Consider the following 23,681-nt stretch of genomic DNA (forward strand, 5'->3'; position numbering starts at 1 on the left):
AGCTAAATTCTTTTAGCAAAGTAGATTATAAATACAAGGATAGATTCCAACCTGTAAATACAATTATCACATTAAAAATGATTTTAAAAAGTGTTTTTACTATTTTTAATATTTTTTTATATTTTAAATATAAAAAAAATTAAAAACATTTATCAGAATCACTAAAAAGTACATTATAAAAGTGCGTTTATTAATAATTTTAAGAATTGTTTATAATATTTATAATATTTAAAAAATAAAAATTTAAAATGTTAAAAAAATTAAAAATATTTTTTAAAATCACTTTAAAAACGTACTCTATAATCTTTTCTTATGGGAAACAAAATTATTAACTTTTAAGATAAAAAAATATCTTTATTTTTTTTTTTCTCATTTCTTCTTTATATAAGTGATTATTTTATTTTCTTATTTTTACTAGTTTTATAAAAATAGATCTTACTTTGAATTATAATTTTATTTATTTAAAATAAAAATTTAATTTATTAACTTATTTTTATCCTGATTTTTTTAAGAGAGGAAATATAGCATCAGATAAATGTCTATATATATATTTGAAAATATAAAATATTTCCATCTGTCAGAGGATAAATATGGAAAATATTTATAAAATAAATGAATTGCAATTTTGGCAGCAGCAAGAGGATTCTGTCCTTTTTGACGAGCAAGCGGCGCATCTTTCTACTCCTACTCCCAGTATGCCCCTTTGTGGGTGACTAACGGTGACACGCTTGACTGCAGATCAACCTTGGGCGTCAGCAACACGGAAAGGGTAAAATGGACTTCTCAAGTAGTCCGAGACTGTCCTCGCCGAAATGCGGAACTTTATTTTAATTTAAAATATCAGACACCAAGTCTTCCAACTTCCCTTCAACGCTGGGGTAATTCCCATTTTTACCCATTGATTTCTTTGGAATTAGCTTTGGGAGAACGACGCCGTTTTTTGTGAAGCACAGTGTTGGGCTTTCAAGTGATACAAGCTTTGGGCAAGTCCGAGAGAGGTCATTTGATTTTTTTCCTTTTTTCCTCCCTCGTTCTCTTTCGTTCTCCGAGGCCATTCATTGGCTTTTATCAGGAGTGCCTTGCTGAAAGCATCTGGCCACCATCTCTGAAAACCCTAAATCGAAAACCTCAGATGTTCTCCTCTGCTGCTTCGCAGAGATGGAGTTGGAGACCATAGCTCTCAGAGCTCAGCAGCAGCTCGCCATTTTCTATAGGTAACTCTTCACTCTCAATGCTTTCCTTCATTTTTCTGAGCCTTTCCTTCATGTCCGATGCTCTCCTTCACTCTGATGATCGATTATTTTTCTTTTTTTTACCTTTTCCTCTGTTTGGCTTTCGTGAAAATAGCGGAAGGAAAGGAAAAATAGAAGGCTGGAATCTTTTTGGCTGGTTGTGGTGGGGATTACTGTCAAGAAATTCCAATCCTTTTCGTTTCTTTTCTTGCTTACCGTTTCTGAGCTATCAAGAGGATCGTATTTGATTTCTAGATTATACTCGATTTTTTTTTTCTGCGACAATATATATATATATTTTAAATTTTCTTCCCGTTTGGGATGTTTGTTTGCTCCTGATTTCTTGTTCTTTTGGTCTTGTGTGCGTGTTTTTCTGCGTTTTATCTAGAAAAATAGCTTCTTTTTAATGAGGAACTCCAAGAAATTTCTCTGTGGTTGGTAACGAGAAACGTGTGGTTTGCCTGATTTCTCGGCGGCTTCAAAACGTCTGTGTTAGAAAATATATTTTCTGCTTGTGTCATTTCTCAAAGTAGAAAATTTTGTTTTGTTACTTAGTTGATTCGTTATAGCGTCGTTGCTTATATCCATCTGTTTCTATTAATAGTGTTGAGAAGAAGCATTCCCTTGTTTTTAGGAGAACAACATGGTGTCTACTGATTCACTGTTTTCTATATTTTTCTTGAGTGTAAAACTCAATTCTTTTAAGTTGGTGTAATAAATAAGGGTAACCTATATCAACTTCTTTTTTATGTATTCCTTATTTTTTTAAGCAATGTTTTATAGTTGGTTTCCGTTATTTTGGTCTTGTTGGTTGTAAACCCCAAAGCAATGAAAGAAGGGGGGAATTATGTCCTTATCTCCTGTTGTTTGGGCTCTTAGGGCCTTATTTGGATCACGAATGAGATTTGTGGAATGACTCATTGTTTGCATGGAAGAGGAAAGAAAAGAAATAAATTTGGAGAAGGAGGAAGAAAATTTTATTCATAGATTATTTATTTATTTATTTATTTTTTCATCCCCTCTGTTTTTCACTATTTTCTTTCCTGTTACTTTCCTCCAAACTTTAAAATCCAAACAAAGCCTAACAAAGTTGAAACATTTTTTTTCTTGGGATCTTTAATTTTGTTAATGTAAAACTTTTTTTTTTTTTTTAAATTTTAATTTTAATGAGAGAGTGTTTGGTAAATCAACTTAATGAATTAATATGACTTAATAACTTAATTTAAATCATTAAGGTCTTGTTTGAGATAACTTCCTGTGTGAAGTTGAAGTTAAAGCCAAAGTCGTAGTTTTTAAAGGATAATATTAATGTTATAAAAGTTTTATTAAACATCAAAGAATTTCTTGCATAAGCCAAAATAAAGCTTGTGCAAGAACCAACATTTCTATGGCTTTCATATTAATATTTTTTTTTGAAGCCATAAGCTTTTTGAATAAAATTAGTCAAATATGCATAGAAACTCTTATTGAACTTAAAAAAGAGCTTTTGACTTCTTAGAAGTTGATTTAAATAGGACCTAAGTGAATTAAACATGTTTGTAAAATAATAACTTAATGTTATAACTTAAAATTAAAAATAATCTTAAGTATTAAGTGAAAATAATTAGCTTATTTGTGAATCTCAAATCTCTTTTACCTCATTTGTCCACATCTAGTGAAAGTTTCTTTTATGACAATGACTCATTTTTTATGGTAAACATTTTATGGTAATTTTATGTATCTACTATACTTTTAACATGGATGTTTAACAAACAAATTTATTACTTAAGATTAATAAAGCTAAAGTAATTATTATTAAAATCTATGTTGCATGGGTTTGGGTATGAGTGTTAGATGTGGGTATGTGTCTAGGTGTTTGATCAACTCAAATTTTAGGATACAATGACTTGAGTAAAAGGTATCCAAAAAATGGGCATTGGGATAACATTATTAAAGTAAAATCAATTAAAAATAAATTGGAATTGTAGGTATCCTTTTTAAAAGCTCCCATCTTTTCCTTGTAATCCCTTTTTTTCCTCTTATCATAAAATATTTTTACAAAAATTCACTTTTCATCTAACTCTTTATTTTTTTTTTCCTCTAATGTAAATACTACTAAGAAAGTTGAAAGAATAAAAGGATATTGATGAAAAAAATTAAAGAGCACACCCAAAGTAAAATAAGAGTGTTTGACAAGGATCCCATACCCTGTCCTATATCATGTTGTGTAAATACGGGTATGTTGGGTGAAATTGAAGGATCTAGGTATCATAGATTAAAATTATTGAGGTAAATATGCCAATTTGATAATTTAAAAAAAAAATTAACAAAATTTTACGAAATAGTCTTAATGCTTAAAGTAAAAATCAAATAATAAGTTTTAAGTTAACAACTTAAAAATTAATTTAACTAAAATTCAACTTAAGTCATGAAGTGATTAGTATTAAGTTTCGTCAAACACTTTCTTAGTCTTCTGGGCAGAAAAGCATAGGTTTTTTGTTTTCTGGTTCTTGTTTTATAATGGTTTATCAGGGTATTTTATACTGGAAGTATTTTTTCTTTCCATGCCAGCCTCATTGCTAAGTGAACAATTAATCTTGCATTTAATGTCATTTGTATGGTTGTTTATTCAGGGGATTGTTTTGCCCAGCCCAAACTCTCCATGTTATTGTGGTTGTGCTGTGTACCCTTTTTTGCATCGCTCTATGTGGACCATGTCCCATGAATGGGATGCAGAAACAAGTGGAATATGATGCATGTGGGTCCTACACAGATAATTATGATCCAGATTCTCAAGATATATTTGTTGGTGATATTAGTTCAGACACTGTTCTGGGAAATCCGCTGATGCATCTAAGTCTTGAGAATGTTTGTGCTAATTCTCATTTGTTCTGCTTTCCTTCAACATTGCCTGGATTTTTAACTGAAGAGCATAGGCTTACAGAAGCTGTTTTAGAAGTTTCAAGAAGTCCTGATGCCAAACTACCTGTAGGATCAGCTGTGCCCAGCAAACAAGCTAGTAACTTGAGCTGGTCATCAGACTATGGTATGTTTAAGTTATTGAATGGAAGGACTGTTTCTTGTTCTTTGAACTATAGAGAGGGAGTCCATGTGATGCCATCCCTTCAAACCAGAAGTGCTAATCAAAATGATCTTTCTTCCTGTAGAGGACCTTTACGCAATCAGAAGAGCACAAGTTCTATGCTGAACAAGAACTCTGAGATGAAAAGTTCAAGTTCTTTTGATGGTTCTTCACTGCCCCAAGTAGAAATAAGTCCACCTCTACTGGATTGGGGGCAAAAATATTTATATCTTCCTTCTGTAGCTTTTATAACTGTGGAAAATACCTGCAATGACAGTATTTTACATGTATATGAACCATTCAGTACTGATATACAGTTCTATCCTTGCAATTTTAGTGAGGTATTTCTAGGGCCTGGGGAAGTTGCTTCAATTTGTTTTGTTTTCTTACCTAGATGGTTGGGTGTGTCTTCAGCTCACCTGATCCTGCAAACAAGCTCTGGTGGTTTCTTGGTCCAGGCTAAAGGCTTTGCTGTTGAGTCCCCATATGGAATAAGGCCCCTAATTGGACTGGATGTGTTTTCCAATGGACGGTGGAGTCAGAATTTGTCTTTGTACAATCCTTTTGATGAAAACCTCTATGTGCAGGAAGTAACTGCATGGATCTCAGTTTCTGTAGGGAATGCTTCACACTCAACTGAAGCAATTTGTTCTTTAGAAAATTTACATGGTTCTGATGAGCATACCATTCTGAGTGTTGAGGATGGGTTGGATGTGACTAGTGGTCACGTTGGCACGCCACTGATGGCAATGAAGCCCCATAGGAACTGGGAGATTAGTCCTCACAGCACTGACACCATTATAGAGATGGATTTCTCATATGATTCTAGAGGAAAAATATTTGGTGCTTTATGTATGCAGTTGCTAAGGCCTTCACAGGATAAAGCTGATATACTTATGTTTCCTCTGGAAGCTGATCTGGATGGGAAAGCTACATATGATGATGTTACAGGGCCTATTTCAGTATCTCTTGAATCTTTAGGGCCATGTGATGCCAGCAGAAATCTTGCTGTTGCTATTTCTTTGAGAAATAGTGCTTCACATCTGCTAAGTGTTGTCAAAATTAGTGAAGTTGCTGATGAAAAGATTTTCCAGATCAAATATATGGAAGGCTTAATACTTTTTCCTGGCACTGTCACACAAGTTGCTGTCGTTATTTACAGTTACCTGCCTGTTGAGTCGCATGATTCTTCAACTGAGTGGCCCAGTATAAACATGAACTGTAGATTACTCATATTGATAAATGACTCAAGTAGTCCTCAGGTTGAAATTCCCTGCCAGGACATTATTCATATTTGTTCAAGACATCAATTGGATGCATTTAATGGATACAGGCATCAGTCTGAGAAGGCCAAATCTGGCACCCTGAGGGCAGGGTCTTTAGGCAACGGCATGCAGACGGCATCACAGATCAAGGTATGCTGATTACACTCTCTCAATTTTTTATCATGTATATATTTTTTCAGGTATTGCAAATCCCTGATGGTTGATATATAATGATTAGCAGGGTTCTCTTCCTAATAATGAGCTGTTTTTTCTTTCTTCAATTTTTAGCCTTTTTATCGAAAGTCCATTCTAGTGAAAAAGCCAATGACCTTGCATGGACCCTCTGACTCATGTATGCATAAATTTTTTTGATGGTTTTTTAAGAACCATGTTGATATAATTTGAAAACTTTGTTATTCTCATCTCTGCTAGGGCTTTGGTTCGCTTCACTTGTTTTTTGATTTTCCTTATGTTTACGTTATGTAAGTATTTATTTGTGCGATTGAGATCTTATAGTGCAGTTAAATTTATTTGTGTGATTGAGATCTGTTGAATATAATGTATTTATAGTATATAATCTTTCCTTGTTAATATAGGTCACATGTATGGTAGTTAAGACTCCTAGCCTTGTATATATATATATCTCTCAATTGTAAGTAGACATTACATGAATGAGAATTAAGGTTTTTCTTCTTTCTTTCTCTCTCTCAACATGGTATCAGAGCCAAGGAAGAAAACCTAATTTTTTCCTATTTCCCGTGTCATCAACTCCGGGAAACCTTCCGGTGACCGAGTTTCATTCCGGTCACCTTCCCCATCTCCCAATACTTTCCGGTCAGTCGGATCGTCGACAGAAACCACTCACCGCCGGCGAACTTTCCGGTGACGTATTTTTCCGACACCGACCATACCAGAAGGAGCGCCTGGAGGAGATCTCCAACTTTTGTGAAGGCACCGGCACCAAAAGAGCATCCACGTGCCGGCCACGCACAATTTTCCGGCCGGCGGCTGCATCTCATGCGCCGACGTGTGAGGGCGCGTGAGGCCTTTTCCGGTGACGCGCCTCCTCCTCCAGCTTCGCCTGACGCCGACCAGCCTCCCTACCTCTCTGGTTCTCCCATCCGAGCCCTGCACGTATCTCTTTTGGGGATTTTTGTCTCCGTCAGCCCTCCAAACAGTCTTTCCGGCGAAGCTCCAACTACTTTTTCTCCACTCCAATCCCTGCACGTGCCTTGGGAAGTGTTCTTCTACCTTTCTGGTGGTACCACGCCGCGATCTGAGGCTGTCTCCCTTTTTCGGTGGTGCCACGCCGCAATCTGAAGCCATATTAGGGCTCTCTTCGATCCAAACATACTTCATTTTCCAGATAAGTGGATATGACTACTAAAACTTCCATTTTTTCTTCTGTCATATCTGGATCTCCTATGATTACTTCGGAGAAATTGGTTGGCAGCGAAAATTATCTTTCCTGGTCTGCCTCTGTTGAACTTTGGTTTATGGGTCAAGGATATGAGGATCACTTGATTACACAGGAGGCAGATATCCCTGAGGTTGACCGCGTACAGTGGAGGAAGATAGATGCACAGTTATGTAGTGTATTATGGCAATCGGTTGATCCCAAGATTCTTCTTCATCTTCGGGCTTACAAAACTTGTTTTAAATTTTGGACTCAGGCCAAAGGATTATACACGAATGATAACTAGGCCGCATTACATATTGCATCCAATCCATTCTTTTATGAAAGGACAAAACATATTGAAGTTGACTGTCATTTCATTAGAGAGAAGATCGCATCAGGATGTGTTGCTACAAGTTTTGTTAATTCAAATGATCAACTAGCAGATATCTTCACTAAATCTCTCAGAGGTCCTAGGATTAAATATATTTGTAACAAGCTTGGTGCATATGACGTATATGCTCCAGCTTGAGGGGGAGCGTTGAATATAATGTATTTATAGTATATAATCTTTCCTTGTTAATATAGGTCACATGTATGGTAGTTAGGACTCCTAGCCTTGTATATATATATATATCTCTCAATTGTAAGTAGACATTACATGAATGAGAATTAAGGTTTTTCTTCTTTCTTTCTCTCTCTCAACAATATCTTATATTGCAGTTAAGCATCAAGTCCCGGATCACCTTAAGGCATATTCCTAGCAAAGCTTAGTGCATATTTGTTCTCAAATAAATACCTATTACCATTAGGAAAGCCGATAGGGAATTTTCTTTCCCTGAGAATAATTTCGGTTCAAAAGTATAAAATTTTAAAAAGGATAGAATAATTAATATTCTCGAGTCACCTTGGAAATTCTATTCGTTTGTAGGTGATTAATGTGTAGACAAAAATTATGTTCATGATCCATGAGTGGATAGATTAAGCCGTTGAAAGATGAGATGGATAGAGAGTGGTTTGGTTGGAATTTTAGTCTAAAAGACAATGGATTGGTTGAGATGTTGAAAATGAGATTGATAGTCAGAAGGAGAGAATAATGAGCTGAGATGTAGTTGATGGAAGATGAAAAAGAGAGGATGAGAATATCTAGGAAGAGGACTTTTAGAGCAGTATAGTTGGTATGGAGAGAATGATGATGTGAGATGCGATTCAGCTAAGGTGAAAAAAAGATTAAAAGAGAGGATAAGAATATCTAGGAAGAGGTTTTTGGAGTGGTATAACTGGCATTTAAATGCATTTTTAATTAAGAGAAAAATGAGAATTTTATGTAGGTTAAAAGAGTCATTTCAATTCTACTGTCTAGGGTGTTAGATTATGTATGGTGGCGTAACAAACCACTCTCTTTTCTTTTCTCTTTTTTAGAAATTGATTACTTATTTTTAAAAATAAAAAATCCTCTTTTATATGTAATATAAAATGCAAAAAAAGGAAAATACTCATATCACCATATTTACCAGTATTTTTAAGTACTTTACTGTTTTATTTTTGATATTTGATTTTTGATTTTTATATATATATCTAAAGTGATCCAAAGTGATGTATGTAGCATCATTGTCCAAATTGTCTAATCTCAAAATTTATTGAATTTTTCTTTTTCATATTTGTTATATAATTTTTGAAAAAATAAAATTAGAACTACAAAATATTTAATATTTAAATTAAAAACTGTCACTCAACTAATTTACATTTGATTATTTGAAAAATCCTACCATTTAGCAATGAAATTATTATTTTTTTTGAAAATATTTAGGATTTTTTTGTTACAAAAATTTACTAAAATTATTGAAAATTTTCTAGTGAATTTTTTATCAATTTTTTTTTTATTCTTTTAAAAGTTCCTTTAGATTATTATTATTATTTTTATAAATTTGATATATATATATATATATATATATATATATATTTTTTTTTTTTCTTTCTTTCATAAATATATTTGAAATGACTTAATATGTTGAGTGATAATAAAATGTATATTACAATCCATAATTTTGCTACTTCCCCCAAACAAAAAATTTTCTGACTTCACAATGTTGTAGTTTGGAAACTACTAAAATGAGAGTGGGGTCAATTGTCTAACGCTTCATGTCAAAAAATGCTTCTTAGCCATCAACAAAAAAAATTTCTGATGTCGCCATTGGTAGCTTGGAAACTTTTAAAATAAGAGTGTTTCTAATAATTCATGTAAAAAAACAGCTCTTGATTGTCAAATAGTTTATGAAAATTTGACAAATTAGCAATTTAATGATACAAAATATCGCAATAAGTCACACCATCTACTTATCAAAAATATTATAAGATATCATAATTGAAACAAACACTCTTTTAATTTCCAATAAAAGTAAAAATAAAAGATAGATCAATTTTTTTTTTATTGAACTTGTAAAAAATTCTATTCATATCACGGCTTAACTGTTTTCATTTTTTTCCTTATTTTCTTCTTATTCTTTCAATATTTTTGCATATCTTTTAATAATTTTATTCATATTTTTATGGGTAGTTTCTATGGGTGGTTAGTTGTCTTTCTTTTTTATTCTTTTAAAAAATTTTTATATTGTGAAATAGTTGACAAGGGTTTGTCAAATTTTTAGTTTTATTTAAATAGTGACTAGTTTAATCAAACTATATGATAATACTAAATTATATGATTTTTTTCTTGTTTGAGGTATTATGGTTATTGTAACTAGTGCTGTAATTAGTACTCCACTACTTCACATAATAATCACATGGATAATATTTCAAGAAAATTGATGTTTTTTAATTTTTAACAGTTTTAAATTATTAAATGGGATTATTTTAATATAATATTAAGTCGTACAAAGTCTGCTATGTTACTATTTAATTTTTTTCAAAATCACATGCGATTATTAATAAAAAGTTTTCCTTTTGGTTTTAATAGCATTTTAATTTTGAATTTACGATAATAAAGTAAACTCTTTGTCATATAGATATTTAGAATGAAAATCAATTGGCAAATATAATTTATTCATTTATAATTTATATGGCATATTAATAATATATTATTATGATTATTAATTTGACATAATATATTAATAGTAGAGAAGTTTAGCACAAAGTGGAGACCAAACAATAAAAATTAAAATTCAATTAAAAATTTAAAATATATTAATAAGCTAGCAAGATTTTTATTAGTTTTTTTTATGAAGAAAAGGAATAAAAATCATTTATCTGATAATTTTATTATAAACACATAGGTTAGGATACGATAAGATAAGATATATATGTTAGAATATTATATCCCATTGGATAAGAAATACACATAGGCTAGCAGGAAAGGATAAGATAAGATATATATATATATATATAGATTAGGATATTATATCCCATTGAATAAGAAATACGCATCTTAGGATATGATTTCTAATGAGATATGATATATTTGAATATGCATATGAACATGATATTTTAAGGTAGCATATCTAATGAGATATGTTATGTTATATTATGTTTATATTTAATTTGTGAAATGAATAAAAAATAATATGAAATATATATTATTTTCAATATTTAAAATAAAAATTATATAACATTTCAATATTTTCTATTTTAAAAAATGATTTTTAAAATATATATCATTTCAATATTTTCTATTTGAAATTAAAATTATATAACATTTCAATATTCATGATTAAAATATTTAAACTTCACAAATAATTTTTTTTATATGATGTTATTTAATATATAAAAATAATTTGTCATATATTAATATTGTTTTATAAATATTTTTTTTTTAGTTTTTCTTTTTTAACCATAAATTTAATTTATAATAAAAAAGAATTATTTTGCAAAATAAGTATATATATAAAAAAACAATTGATAAAAAATAAATTTATGATACATATTATAGAAGGGATAAAAAAAGAGGATGAATAATATATCTCACTACTTATCTTATCTATGTTTGGTTGAACATAGAATATGATAGCTTATTTTATCCCATCACCAACCAAACATGGGATAAGATATAATATCCTCTCTTTTATCCTATCTCATGTTATATCCACACCAACTAAATAATGACCCATATAAAAATAATTATAAAATAGGAATCCTTTAAAAATAATTTAAGTTTCATGTAGTCAGCGGTTAAAGGTAGTACCTAAATGGTCAAAGTTTGTACCTTTGACCAAAAAGTGCATGAAATCCTAATTATTTTTAAATAAATGTTTGGAATTTGTATTTTATAAATTTTGAGTTTCTATTTTGTGATTTTTTTTATACGAGTACATGAAAACACACTTTTCCCAAAAACTTTTAAGGAATTAACTCTTTTATCAAAATCCCCTAACTATCATCATAATATCTATCTATCAATACCGTCCTTTAAATATATCTTTTAAATATTTTGAACAATTCATTTCCTTCTTATCAATCTCTCAAGATTTGAACTTTAGTGTTTGTTACAATTATTTACTCTATCCAATGCAGAATTCATGGTGTACAGACTGCATGAAGGATTCAGCACAATAAGAGCGGAGCTTATGTTTGTAGTAGTAATTTAATTAAAAGAAATTCTGACTTAAGAAAGAGTTTAAGATGGAAATAAAAAAGATGTTGCTTTTCGTGAAGGCTCTTTCTTAGCTTACGCATGAAGTGGTTTTACGGTGAAACTGTTTTATTTTTAAGTTGTTTTATGTTTAAGGGAACTTTCATTATACCAAGATTACGCCCTTGAATTATGCCAGTCCTCACTACATGTAGAGGAAATCATTAGGGAATAAATAATAATTCTTGAAAGGGCTCAGACATAATTTTGACCTAAGTGAGAATATGGTGTAGTAAAACTCAGGTAGGAGGAAACACCAAAACCATCATGGCCAACAAGCTTGTCTATGGCATATTAAGGTAAATAGAATGAGAGTATCAGGAGCGTCTCCTTTACTCTCTCAAAATGATCCTGTCAAAAGTGACTACATAAAATCATTCTAATCCTAAAATCTTTTACCAAACATTTCATTTTATACACATGGATTGTGTCTCTCAGAATTCTGCTTACACTAAAATTTTAGTAGCTTTAGTTGACATTTACATTAATCAAGAATTATAAGGAGACTGGTGAGTTCCTTTTGATTGGTGTCTTAGATCTTTCAAACATCTTAACTAAGTGGGGGGCAACGGAGTTAGACTCCTCAGCATATATGGTTCAAAAGACACATCTTTAGTAATTGTATCACATTGGAATTGCAGCCAGTTTGAATTACCAAGTTCTATGATAGTTAAATTATTATTCAAATAGAATTCTTAGGCAAGTTAATTCCAGATATCTCACTTTTTTCAGCCAAATGTACTCTTAATTTTGTTAATTTCAACATAGAATCCTTTCCCGCAAGTAGAGGATGCAGTGAGTCATTATCCAATAGAAGAGAAGTTAAACCAATGGATGATAGTGGTTCATGCAGGGGATCTCTTCTCAATAAGTTATTTTTAGATTTAAAGTCAATAAGTTATTTTTGTATGTTACTTCAAATTCATTTTACTTATTTTAAATTTTATATATAAAGATTAAATAATTTAAAAATATATAAGCTTCTAACTAATTTTAGTTGTATTTGATTTTGTTTGGTATTTTTTATAGGACAACAAAACATGAGAAAATTATTTTGCTTAGCATTTTTTTTCCTTAGTGCATTTTGAGAATCAAACATAACATTGGTCGACTACTTTTAGTCTGAATTGTGATTTTAGCTCCTTATTTGTTTTAATTGATTTTTAAGGAGAGACTAAGTATCGGTTTGAGGTTTTGTTGCCTTTGATGCTCTTGTATACTTCCTTTATAAATACATTGTACCCTTTTTTGTTAGGGTTTTTTTTTCATTTTTTGTTTAATAGAATTTTAGTTTGCCTACCAAGAGCAGGTTGATTAGTAATTTTAAAAAGGTATGGCAGTTCTAGCAACTGAAGCCTATATATGATTGATACAGGTTGTCCATAAGCAGGTCAGCCGAACCTTATAACACAAGGAGCAATATGAAAAATACCAAAAAAGAAAGGTTCCATGACATGGAATGGAAACATATTTGGATTGTAACAAGTAGCCAAGAGCCTGAAGGGAGGACTTAACACTGGAAACACAAGTTTAGGAATATGTGCCAAAAAAACTGCTGATTGGGGCTCCAAAATATGAAGGGTTTTCAGGGAAAGATGAATTAAAGGACTTGAGAGTAGTGGTACCTGGATGCAATATCAAAACATATGGTTGTTATTTAAAATAACACCAAAATTATTCAAAACGTATGGAGTCAAAATTAAAAGATGCTAGAACAGAGTAGCTAAGAAAACCTGAAAATAGAAAACTAAATTAAACCACATGCGCAAGCTGTAACAAGGGCTGCTGAACAGGGGATCTATTTATAATAAATAAAATCGATGGAGAGATTTGAAAAATTCTGAAAAAGAGTTGCAAAACAAAGTAGATACACTGGCAAACTCACATGCACATGTGCACACAGGCACAAAACGGTAGCTGAACACATCTTCAATACGTTATTGAAAGTGAACAGAATTGTGCCTCGAAAACATAAATATTATACAAGCTCAAATGAAAAGCTGAATGGTACTTAAAACATTGGGGGACAAATGCTTAAAATCCTGTAACTCCCAGGCTTCAGCAATAGGGTATCCATTCAGTTTCCTAGTTTATCTTCTTGAAATGATCTATGAAATTAAGAGATTGCTGATGATGCCAAATAAGTTTCCTCATATTTAGATTAAATTGCATGCTCATTCGGAATCCTTTTGCCAGTGATAATTGAGAAAAAAACCTGTTGCCTGCAAGAGGACTTCTTAACATTACTTTTGAGGGTGATCAATCAGTCTATGTAGCACTCACTTGCTCTATCCATCAAGATTTTATTACCAAACCTGTTATCATGTTATGGATTGTTTAGTACTTATATTTCTTTCCAAGTTTGATATACATATGGACCACATGATAATTTACTGTTTCTTAGATCATGATTTATCTCTGATCTCTATCTCCCTCCCTCTTTATTTGTGTATGCCTCTGGGTTTATGTTATTGATTGATTAATAATCATTGTCTTGCAAAGTTGTTTGATATACAGATGAATCTCATATAATTTACTACTGATCGACTGGTGAATTTTCTCAAGTCATGTGCTATCTCTGGTCTCTACCTCCTCCATCCCTCTCTATGTGTGTGTCTGGCTGTTGTGTGTGTGCGCTTGGGGAGGGTGGGGGGAGATTGGGAGTGTGGTGTTGGTTGTTGTTGGTTTGGGGGTTTGGTTTTGGAGGGAGGGGAGTTGGGATGGAGGTGTTACAATCTCAGTGAAATCATTGATCTTCATGTATGTTGTTTTTCTTATTCACATATATGCTGTCTATGTTCTCATTAAGATGATACCTTTGATTTTATTTGAAGGCATTGGAGACAGCAGAAGTAGATGAATTGGTGTTGGGAAATTGGAAATCTCAAGGTACCACAAGTGGCATGTCAGTGCTTGATGATTATGAAGTACTTTTCCCAATGGTTCAGGTTGGAACTCATCTCTCTAAGTGGATCACCGTAAAAAACCCAAGCCAACAACCAGTTGTAATGCAGCTCATTCTGAACTCAGGAGTAATAATTGATGAGTGCAGGGGCCCAGATGGATTATTACAACCCCCTTCACCCACTGAATCTATTACACCGACAAGGTATGGATTCTCCATAGCTGAGAGTGCACTAACAGAGGCCTTTGTCCACCCTTATGGAAAAGCGTCTTTTGGGCCAATTTTCTTTCACCCTTCAAATCGATGTGGATGGAGAAGTTCAGCCCTGATAAGGAACAATCTTTCAGGTGTGGAGTGGTTATCGTTGCGTGGATTTGGAGGGTCACTTTCCCTAGTGCTGCTTGAGGGGTCTGAGCCTGTTCAGAGCTTAGAATTCAACCTCAACTTGCCAAATGCTTTCAATAGCTCTCCTCTGGACATATCTTTTGATGTGGAAGACACGACTTATTCCTGCTCTCAGCCACTGTCCAAAGAACTGTATGCAAAGAACACGGGGGATCTGCCAGTGGAGGTGAGAAGGATTGAAATTTCAGGGACGGAGTGTGGATTGGATGGGTTTAGGGTACATAATTGTAAAGGTTTTGCTCTTGAGCCAGGGGAGTCCACAAAGCTTCTGATATCATACCAGACAGATTTTTCTGCAGCAATGTTACACAGGGATCTGGAACTGGCCTTGACTACTGGTATTCTTGTAATACCGATGAAGGCAACTCTCCCTACATACATGTTGAATCTTTGTAAAAAATCAGTGTTCTGGATGCGAGTGAAGTTCTCTGTGTTTCTTCTTGCTGCTGTCTTAATATTCCTGGTGTTCCTTTGCATCTTTCCGCAAGTAATGGGTTTGGGATCCCATGATTACTTGTTTAAGGCTGAGAGTTCTATTGCCACTTTAAGGAGAGCAGGAAAATCTTCTGTGCACCGTAACCAGAAAAACATGAAGGTTTCAGTATCCCATGAAGTGGATGGTTTGTTGAGATCAGTGGGGGAAACTGACACCTTGATGTTGGGTTCCAGTGGTGCAGATCCTGATGTTCAGGATGTGCAGCCAGAACAGGGGGTGACTTCTCAATATGACAAAACAAATATGGGACATAAAAAACAAACTAATGGTTTGTTGGAGATTCAAAAGGAAAGATTATTGCCTTCCTCTTTGCTATCGAAGTCTGTGGCAGTTAAGAGCTCTGATTTTCTAGAAGCATCACAACCTGGGAAACTCACAGTTAGGATTGGAAAAGAGAAGGGTCGAAGGCAAAGGAAGAAGAAGGGTGCTGGTGCAGGAGTGACAGGACTGCTTGAAGTTTCAAGTAGTCAAAGTGGAAACTCTACTCCTTCATCACCTTTGTCCCCGGTTGGTTCTTTCACACCCAAACGAGTGTGGTCACTCTCCCCTGATGTAGACCAATCCATTGAAGCTAGGAATCCATTTACTCTAGAAGCACACCAACGCTGTGAGAAGGATCAAGTTGTTGAACCTGTTACTAAGGCAAACATATTCAGCCCTAAGGTTTCTGCAAGGTACTGCAATAACAATTGTATTTTTCCTAATCAGGAGCAGCATACTGGGGTTAGAAAAGCAGCTAGTAAACCTGTTCTGCAGCCTTCTGCAACTTTTCCTTGTGCTGTTAGGCCGTCCACCAGTTTACAGTGCCCTTCTCATGTTTTGGCTTCATCATCTGCAATTGCTCTGCATGCTCGAGCTCCTGGATCCAACCTCTACAGCCAGAAAAAAATTCAAGCAAAGGAAAAGTCAGGCTGTGAGGATAAATTCAGATATGATATCTGGGCTGACCATTTTTCTGCTATCCATTTAAATGGATCAACAGAGGTATCTGCCATGACTACCAGTGCTACAAAAAGTGATTCTGATAGCTTCTTTGTAAGGGGTCCACAAACCCTCATGACAAAGTCTCAACCAAAATCCGTAAGTTGCTCTCTACAAGAGGGTTAATGATAAATAACCAAATTATTATTATATTTTGGTGTCTCTCTCTTTCATGCATGGTCTATCTCTTACATATAAGGGGTCTCTCACATATAAGAACATCACATGCTCCATCTCACCCAATTATATCCATTAACTCAATTGGACCGTACTTGATGAATAAGCCTCTGCCATAAAATGAAAAACAAAAGACTTAAGTCTCTTAATTACTAAATGTTATCTTGGAAAGGAAGTTTCCTCCCATACCTGACAAACCAATGTGAGAATATCGACTGATCAACTGTTTTTCGAATTTTCAAAATTTCTACCCCTTTTTAACACCTATAGGGTCTGCACAAAGGGAAAAAGTTCCCAAGGAAATGGTACTGTAAACCACTAAGAAAATGTTGACAGACGGATAAAGATGCAGCTTCTCCAACAGGGTAAGTATACTCCTACTTGAAATCACAGTAGCGTAATATTCAATATTTTTATTTTGATTGCTTTCAGAAACCCTTATCAGTTATTGCATATCATTTGTGGTTAGAGTGCATTGTCTTCTCTTTTAAAGTGAAAAAAAAAAAGAGCCAAACAACTTGTATTATACAAATGGAATTTAGTTCCCTATTGTTCAGAGATTTAAAGTTAAAAATCTCTGATGGTTATGGTATGTGTTTTCTAATATAGTATTTTCTTTTATAAATAGTTGCATAACTTATCAAGCAATTGCCTTGTTTTGCTACGTGTCTTGTGTCTTTTAAGATTTGTGGGTCAAAAGGTAACCATGCATTTAATTTAACCAGTATCTCTGTGTGGTTAAATTTGTTGCATGTCAAGTTTCCTTCCGTTTGTTTATGTAATTGTGATATTAAGTTGAGGTTCATCTTTGTTTGGAGCCATGCCTGGAGCTGAATTTGTATTACCTATTGTACATTCTTGGGTTAGGCACTATGGATTCAGTCTGCTGCTTGCTTATGAAAAGAGTGCTATCAAATTCTGGATATTTGAATAGCTTTGCATATGTAGAACTGCCAAATTTTAATTAGGGGTGGTGTTTCTACCCAGAACCTAAATTCTCATAAGTAGGATTGTCCAAGGAAGAAAATTTTCCGGGCTGTGGTTGGATTAGCATAGAACTTTGCTTGCACCAAATTATTCTCTCTAGTATGCAGCTAAGTACACATCCCAATAGTGTAAGTCTCTCATCTTATTGGTTTTAAAACCTTCTGCTTTCAGATTTTGGATTTGTCATCTCTTTATTCATTGATTTAGGGCTTTGCTGATGCCAAAGATATTGCAACATGTTTTTTGCTGTGCATATCACCCTTTTGGTTGAGGGTTGATTTGGTCTTGGTTTGCTTTGCTCATCACCACCTCCAGCTCTTGTTGGTTGAGGGTTTGAGATGTGTTGGCGGTGCTTGAGAGGAAAGAGATATGTCAGGATGGCTAGTACTAAAAAGGATGGAGGAAGAAAGCTAAAACAGCTGGGCTGACTCTAGGAGTTTGTGGTCAGGAACCGATCAATAACCTGGCTGCAGCTAGAGAATCCTGGCCTGCACCATACAGAACAATTTCTATCTTTAATTCAAATTTCTGGTTATTTGCAGAGCTGTATTAGTAGTAAGTATAAATAGGTGTATAGATTAGGGGTGATAATTCGTGTTAGTGGGTTGTGTTTGTGCTGTGTCAGAACTTAGACATTCTAATAACTAATTCAGCCCAAACCCGACACAAATAATAATTGTGTAGAAAACATAAACTCAAATACTACATTATTATTAAACAGGTAACATATCGTGTAACTCATTTAATAATCAAGTTGAGCTAGGTTTTATATGTTTCTATAGGATTAATGTTTTAATCAAATATGTTTATGACTCAATTGATCTATTTATTTAAAAACAAATTTAAAATGAGTCAAAAATGGGTTAAAAATATAATTATGTTAATAGTGTGATTATTAAATGGGTTAATCGAGGTTAACTTTGTGCATAGTTGACCCCAAAATTACCTATTTATTAAACCGGTATATAGATCGACACAAATTTGATTCAAACCCGCAAAAAATTTGTTAGGTTTTTGTTGTGTTAATGAATTGTATCAAGTTTTACCACTCCTAGATGAATATTCAAAGACTAGTTATTTTCATTTTGAATCCTCACATTGGTTTTTTTTTTTTTTTCATATATATATAAATATATACATATATTTATGCTAGAAAAATAATTTCATTACAAGAATCGAGCTTTCAATTAGAAATATTCTTATCTTACTCTTTTGATTATAAAAAGGGTATTTTGAGGAATTTGTTATGCGGGGTCTTGCCTTCTCGTCAACTAAGCTTCAGATTGATCCATTGCCCATCTTCGATTTTAGTTAAGGAAAACATGACTATCTGGAGTTGATCCATTGCCCTTCTCGTCACCTTGACATTTGGAGTTCATTTTGATTCATGCAATCCATAAATATTCTTGCTGCTTGTAAATTGAAGCACTAAAAAGTGGAGAACAAATGCCATCTATTGTTCGAGACGAGCATTTAGTTCATATAATACGTCACACCTCTTGGTCAGATTTCGAGAAGCCTTTAAAATGCTCAAATTTGGTTCAGTTTTGCAAATTTATTTACGCCCAAGACTGCTTCTTTCTCTACTACTACATTTTGACTTGTAGAATTTACGTCCATCTGGTGGTTCATAGTTTATGAAGTTGGGGGTTTAATGCATGAGGGACAATCCTCCATGGGCATCTTTAGAATTTGGGTTTCAGAATCTTAGTTTAGTTGTTTAGTTCCAATTGAATAGGGGTGGCTCTGCACAAAAAGGGAAGAAGCAATACTCTTAATTAAAAATCAAATGATGTGGTTTTGTATTGACAGGATGACGAAGTAATGACAATTGACACAGTCGAGTGCAAGCCAACGTTACAAGTAGGGGCCATGCCATTTGACTGATAGCTCGTCACGCAGGCTAGGGGGTTTCATGGGCCATGATGGCCACTCTGCCAAAGCCTAGAATAGAAGCCCATCTTCCTGCAGCTTTACAAACAAACTAGGGTTTAAGCATGCATGCCCTGCAACCCACGATAAGATACACATGAATTCCAACACTTGAAAGTGGTTATTGGTATAGAATGACAGGACAACCTGAATTGAATGCCGCATGCCTAATATCTAGAATACCCCTGTTAGGCAAAGATGCCAGCAGACGGGGAATCTCTCCCTCCACAATCTCAACTTTGATCATGAGATTAAGCATCAAGTTGATGGAATGCGTTTCTCCAGTAAGCAGGAAATATAATGACTCCCACGTGAACTCAACCCTTTGAAGGCAACAAGACTTCACAGTTTGTGATTTCTCCATCGATGGTTTTGAGCCCATCCTAGCTTCCTGACGAGTCAGTAGCCCATGCATGATGGCAGATAAAAACGCACATACTGAGATTGAGCCCTCGCCCTCTACCCAGGACATTTTGTTATGAAGGTCGTTAGAATGCTGTAACTTTCAAGCAATGGTGGCCTGTTTATGAGTCGGCCTGCTGTGTTGATATAGGCTATTGATAGTGAGAGGGACAGATAAAGATAAAGACAGACTTCAACTCGTGAAGAGTGATATGGACGGAAGAGAAGAAACGGGTACAGGTGTTGGAGAAAAGCCGGCAATTGAGAAAGATAAAGAATACATATTGTAGGTAATGATTCATGGATTGTGATTTTCTGGGACCATGTTCTTCTTACCAGAGCTGGCAGACCAAGTTGGTTGCACGCCATAGAGTTGAAGGGTGACCACTTCAATCCAACATCCTGATCCATCTCCCAACGACTTTGTTTAGATGACAATTCTTTCTCTCCTTGCTTTTCTAGTGTTAAATTCTCAGGTGCTTAGATGGCAATGGTGTTTGTGTTTTATGCTAAATGGTGAGGGAAGCTTAATGTTTTGATCCAGTTAATCAATTTGTTGGCTGTGAGAAGAGAAACCATAACAATGTGGTCCATTTTTTCCTTTTGTTTTCTGGACCACGTCTACAGCAAATGAGGATTGTGACGACTCCTTGCTCTTGGGTCTTTCTTCAAGGGGGACCTCTTCCTTCAGTCTCTAACTCGTATGTTTATCTGTAGCTTTGGGCAAGATTGACAGGATTGCAATCCTGAACAAGTACCATAAGAAAATGCCATAATAATATTCTTGCTGAAATTAGTTCATTTTCCTCAGGTTGACTTCTTAGCCAATAGGAATGAAGCCAGTACCAAGAGTGGTTGGACATCTAGAAATCAACATTAGTACAGGCCTTGCAGATTGGTTTTGCAGGCAGCTGCCTTGAAACTTTCAGGCTAACTGATTATACCCATCACCAACTGCCAATTCATCCGTCATCTTCTACCCCTTCAATCTCATGCTTCTGTTTGGATCCAAGGAAAAATATTACCTCTCAAATAAATTTTAGTTTTTGTATTTTCCTTTTCAAGAGACAAATGGAGCATCGCCCACATGGGAGAGTGTCCTTTGATGGTCGATTCCTTGGATCATGTGTCGTGATGAACGAGCTAAGGACTAGCAGACCCAGGACTCACAAAGGCATTGAACCCCACGGCACCTCAGTTCTAGCTCCCAAGTCCCATCCAACCCTTTCTTGATGTGAGGAGGTGTGGCTATAGACTTGTCGGGATCTTCAGGTTCCCAAAGTGATCCGGATGTATGGCATTAATCATGACTATCAAATTGTAATGATTTGATAATTTGATTATTTGATTTTAATTTGACTTGACACTGTTTGAAAAGGATTAAGCATGTACATCTATATCACTGTTTGTTTTTGCATTTTGACAATAAGATATTTTGTACTTTGTAGTCATGCTAGACATGGCATACCCAACATATAATATAAGAAATAATACAAACCTAAAAAGAATGTGAGGCCAGTATATATAGCCTCAGAGCCATCAAGTCCCAAGGCAAGATCGCTATTGAATCTGGCTCCTCAGTGGAAGGGAATGGGGTAGGACACCTTTCTTTGCATGTGCCTCTCTGGTTGTGCCCCTTCGGCCATTACATCCAATTACAGGGTCTCCACTTTTTGCTTTGCGGGACCACTTCTAAAGAAAATGGAAGGTTTGTAGCATCTGCGGTCCTTTCTTCTTTTCCACTGTGATTGTCTCTCTCCACCAACCATGCTTCATATAAAATGATTCTTGGATGAGTTTTGTTCATCTTATATGAAATAAATCGGCTTGTGTTTAGTGAAGATATGTTAAGCCTTAACATAATTTTCTGCCTTCACTCGCATTTGGGTGCGGTGCTCATCCTAGTAAGTGCATCTAAACAATGAAGACATTGCTACATTTATGAGAATTATGATAATATTAACCAAGCGTTTTTTTCTCTTTAAAATCATATTAATACTGTGCCATGATGTGACCCTCCTTCAATAGGTAGGGAGAGCCCCATCTTTTATCAATCTGCTGGACTTTTAGTCCACAAGGCTACCCCTTAATAAAAAAGTTGTTTGTTTTAATGGACATGATACAAAAACGTCATTATATACATGGAAATACAGTAGAAATATGATGGGGAAACTAAAAAAGGAAGTGAAGGAGATCATGATTTGGGTGGCATGACGCATGACTCCCATCCCATTATCACAGCTGCGCTCGCCCCTCCTCCAGAAGGGCCAGGTAGGTGCATGACCACCCGTCCACCACCTCCCCCCACACAACCCATTTATTAGGCATTCTCTGGTGTAGGACACCTTTAAGCATGGTGGTGGATCTGTGCTCATATGCTAGGCACTCACTTCCTACCCCCATTTCTTTGTAATCAATGACTCCACCACTTCCTTTCTCTCCTTACCATCATTTACAAATTAATACAATTTGCATCTCAAACATTAATACTTTGATTAAGTAAATGATTTTTTGTTGTTGGGGTCATTTTAATTGCTTTTCGCCCGACAAAAAGGATACAGAATGATGTTGATTTAGTCGGTAGAACATGAGAGCGAGAGTGAAGACTGTTAGACTAACCATTTGTAGATCTGGGGATGCATGAATGGATAGATGAATGTGTCTAAATCACGTGCTTGCTAATAAAAAATATGCAATTATCTTCAAATTCATTCACCTAACCTTCAAATATAATCATATAAAGCATTGGGAATGTCACAATGTCTCACCTTTTCATTAAATAATCTCTACCAATCTTTATGACACTTAATTTCTCATATTCAGCAAGTCTTATTACTTGCTCCTCCCTTTTTCCCCCTGCTTCCAATTCACATACCTTAACTCTCAGTCCTGAAATCTTAAAAGTTAGAAAAGAAACAGAAACAAAAATAAAACAGTGGCTGATAATATCCACACCCACATATCCTCTAAAATCACTGCATGAAAAATATGGGGCTATTTATTTATTACCTAATACTATTTAAAAAAGTGAAATAAAACTTATTTTGTTGGCTCTGGTTGATGGTTGTCTCGATGCAGTCCAATGCCCCTTAAAAATGGCTAGTGTTCAAACTTCAAACTCTTGTCAGCTTTGGATCCTTTTTTGGGTATCTCAAAGAAGTCAGAGTCTGTTTTCCCTTGTCCAAGCCTTTCATACTGACAAATTTTTATCATCTATTTGTGTGAAGTGGATTAAAAAAATTCAAGTTCAAAGACTAGTGTTCAGTCCATCTAACACCTTGTTCCATTGACAGAGCTAATATAAAATCAATTTATAAAATATGTATTTTAACTCATATGATAAGACTCAATGGTCCTATTTGCAATGGCTTTGAAAAAGTTGGAAAAATGGAAAACAAAGGGTGCAGGAAAAGAAGTGAGAGGTTAGTGACTGGTTACCAACTTACCATCATTGATTAGCATGTTGGTTTGCTTACTTGTCAAGACTCAAGACTACTGAGGTTAAAGTCCTCTGGACAATAAACTTTCCAAAGTAAATTTGGTATAATTAAAAGGCTGATCTGCTTATCAATATGTTTCAGATTCTTGCAGATAAAGGAATTATCATTTATTGTGGGTAATGCAGACTGCAGAGTTGCTAAGGATCACGTGGAGGCCTCTTCCATAAACACTCCCATTTTTTTTGTATTTTTGTTGAAGTTTTTGCTTTTTCAATGTATTATGAAGTATCTAATGTGGACAAATTTTGCTACGATATTTAGTACTGGTATGTGGGTATCTATGAAAATGATAAGCTATGATTGAGAGATAACCCAGCA

At 34.5% G+C, this 23,681-nt stretch overlaps 1 protein-coding gene across 3 annotated transcripts; it reads left to right on the plus strand.

Moving 5' to 3' along the window:
• Window positions 1-1,006: 1,006 nt before the first annotated feature.
• LOC117918366 lies at window positions 1,007-18,068 on the plus strand. 3 transcript variants are annotated; one of them, XM_034834957.1, is made up of 4 exons: window positions 1,007-1,214; window positions 1,348-1,395; window positions 3,845-5,708; window positions 14,413-18,068. In XM_034834957.1, the coding sequence occupies exons 1-4, from the start codon at window positions 1,159-1,161 to the stop codon at window positions 16,489-16,491; spliced, it is 4,047 nt and encodes a 1,348-aa protein (XP_034690848.1). In that variant the 5' UTR covers window positions 1,007-1,158; the 3' UTR covers window positions 16,492-18,068. The 3 variants fall into 3 exon arrangements, with proteins under 3 accessions (XP_034690848.1, XP_034690849.1, XP_034690850.1); XM_034834958.1 differs by lacking the exon at window positions 1,348-1,395; XM_034834959.1 differs by lacking the exons at window positions 1,007-1,214; window positions 1,348-1,395 and having other exon boundaries at window positions 4,169-4,257; window positions 4,379-5,708.
• Window positions 18,069-23,681: the final 5,613 nt, after the last annotated feature.

The sequence above is a fragment of the Vitis riparia genome, chromosome 7 (assembly GCF_004353265.1).
Source record: "Vitis riparia cultivar Riparia Gloire de Montpellier isolate 1030 chromosome 7, EGFV_Vit.rip_1.0, whole genome shotgun sequence".
Classification (NCBI taxonomy): Eukaryota; Viridiplantae; Streptophyta; class Magnoliopsida; order Vitales; family Vitaceae; genus Vitis; species Vitis riparia.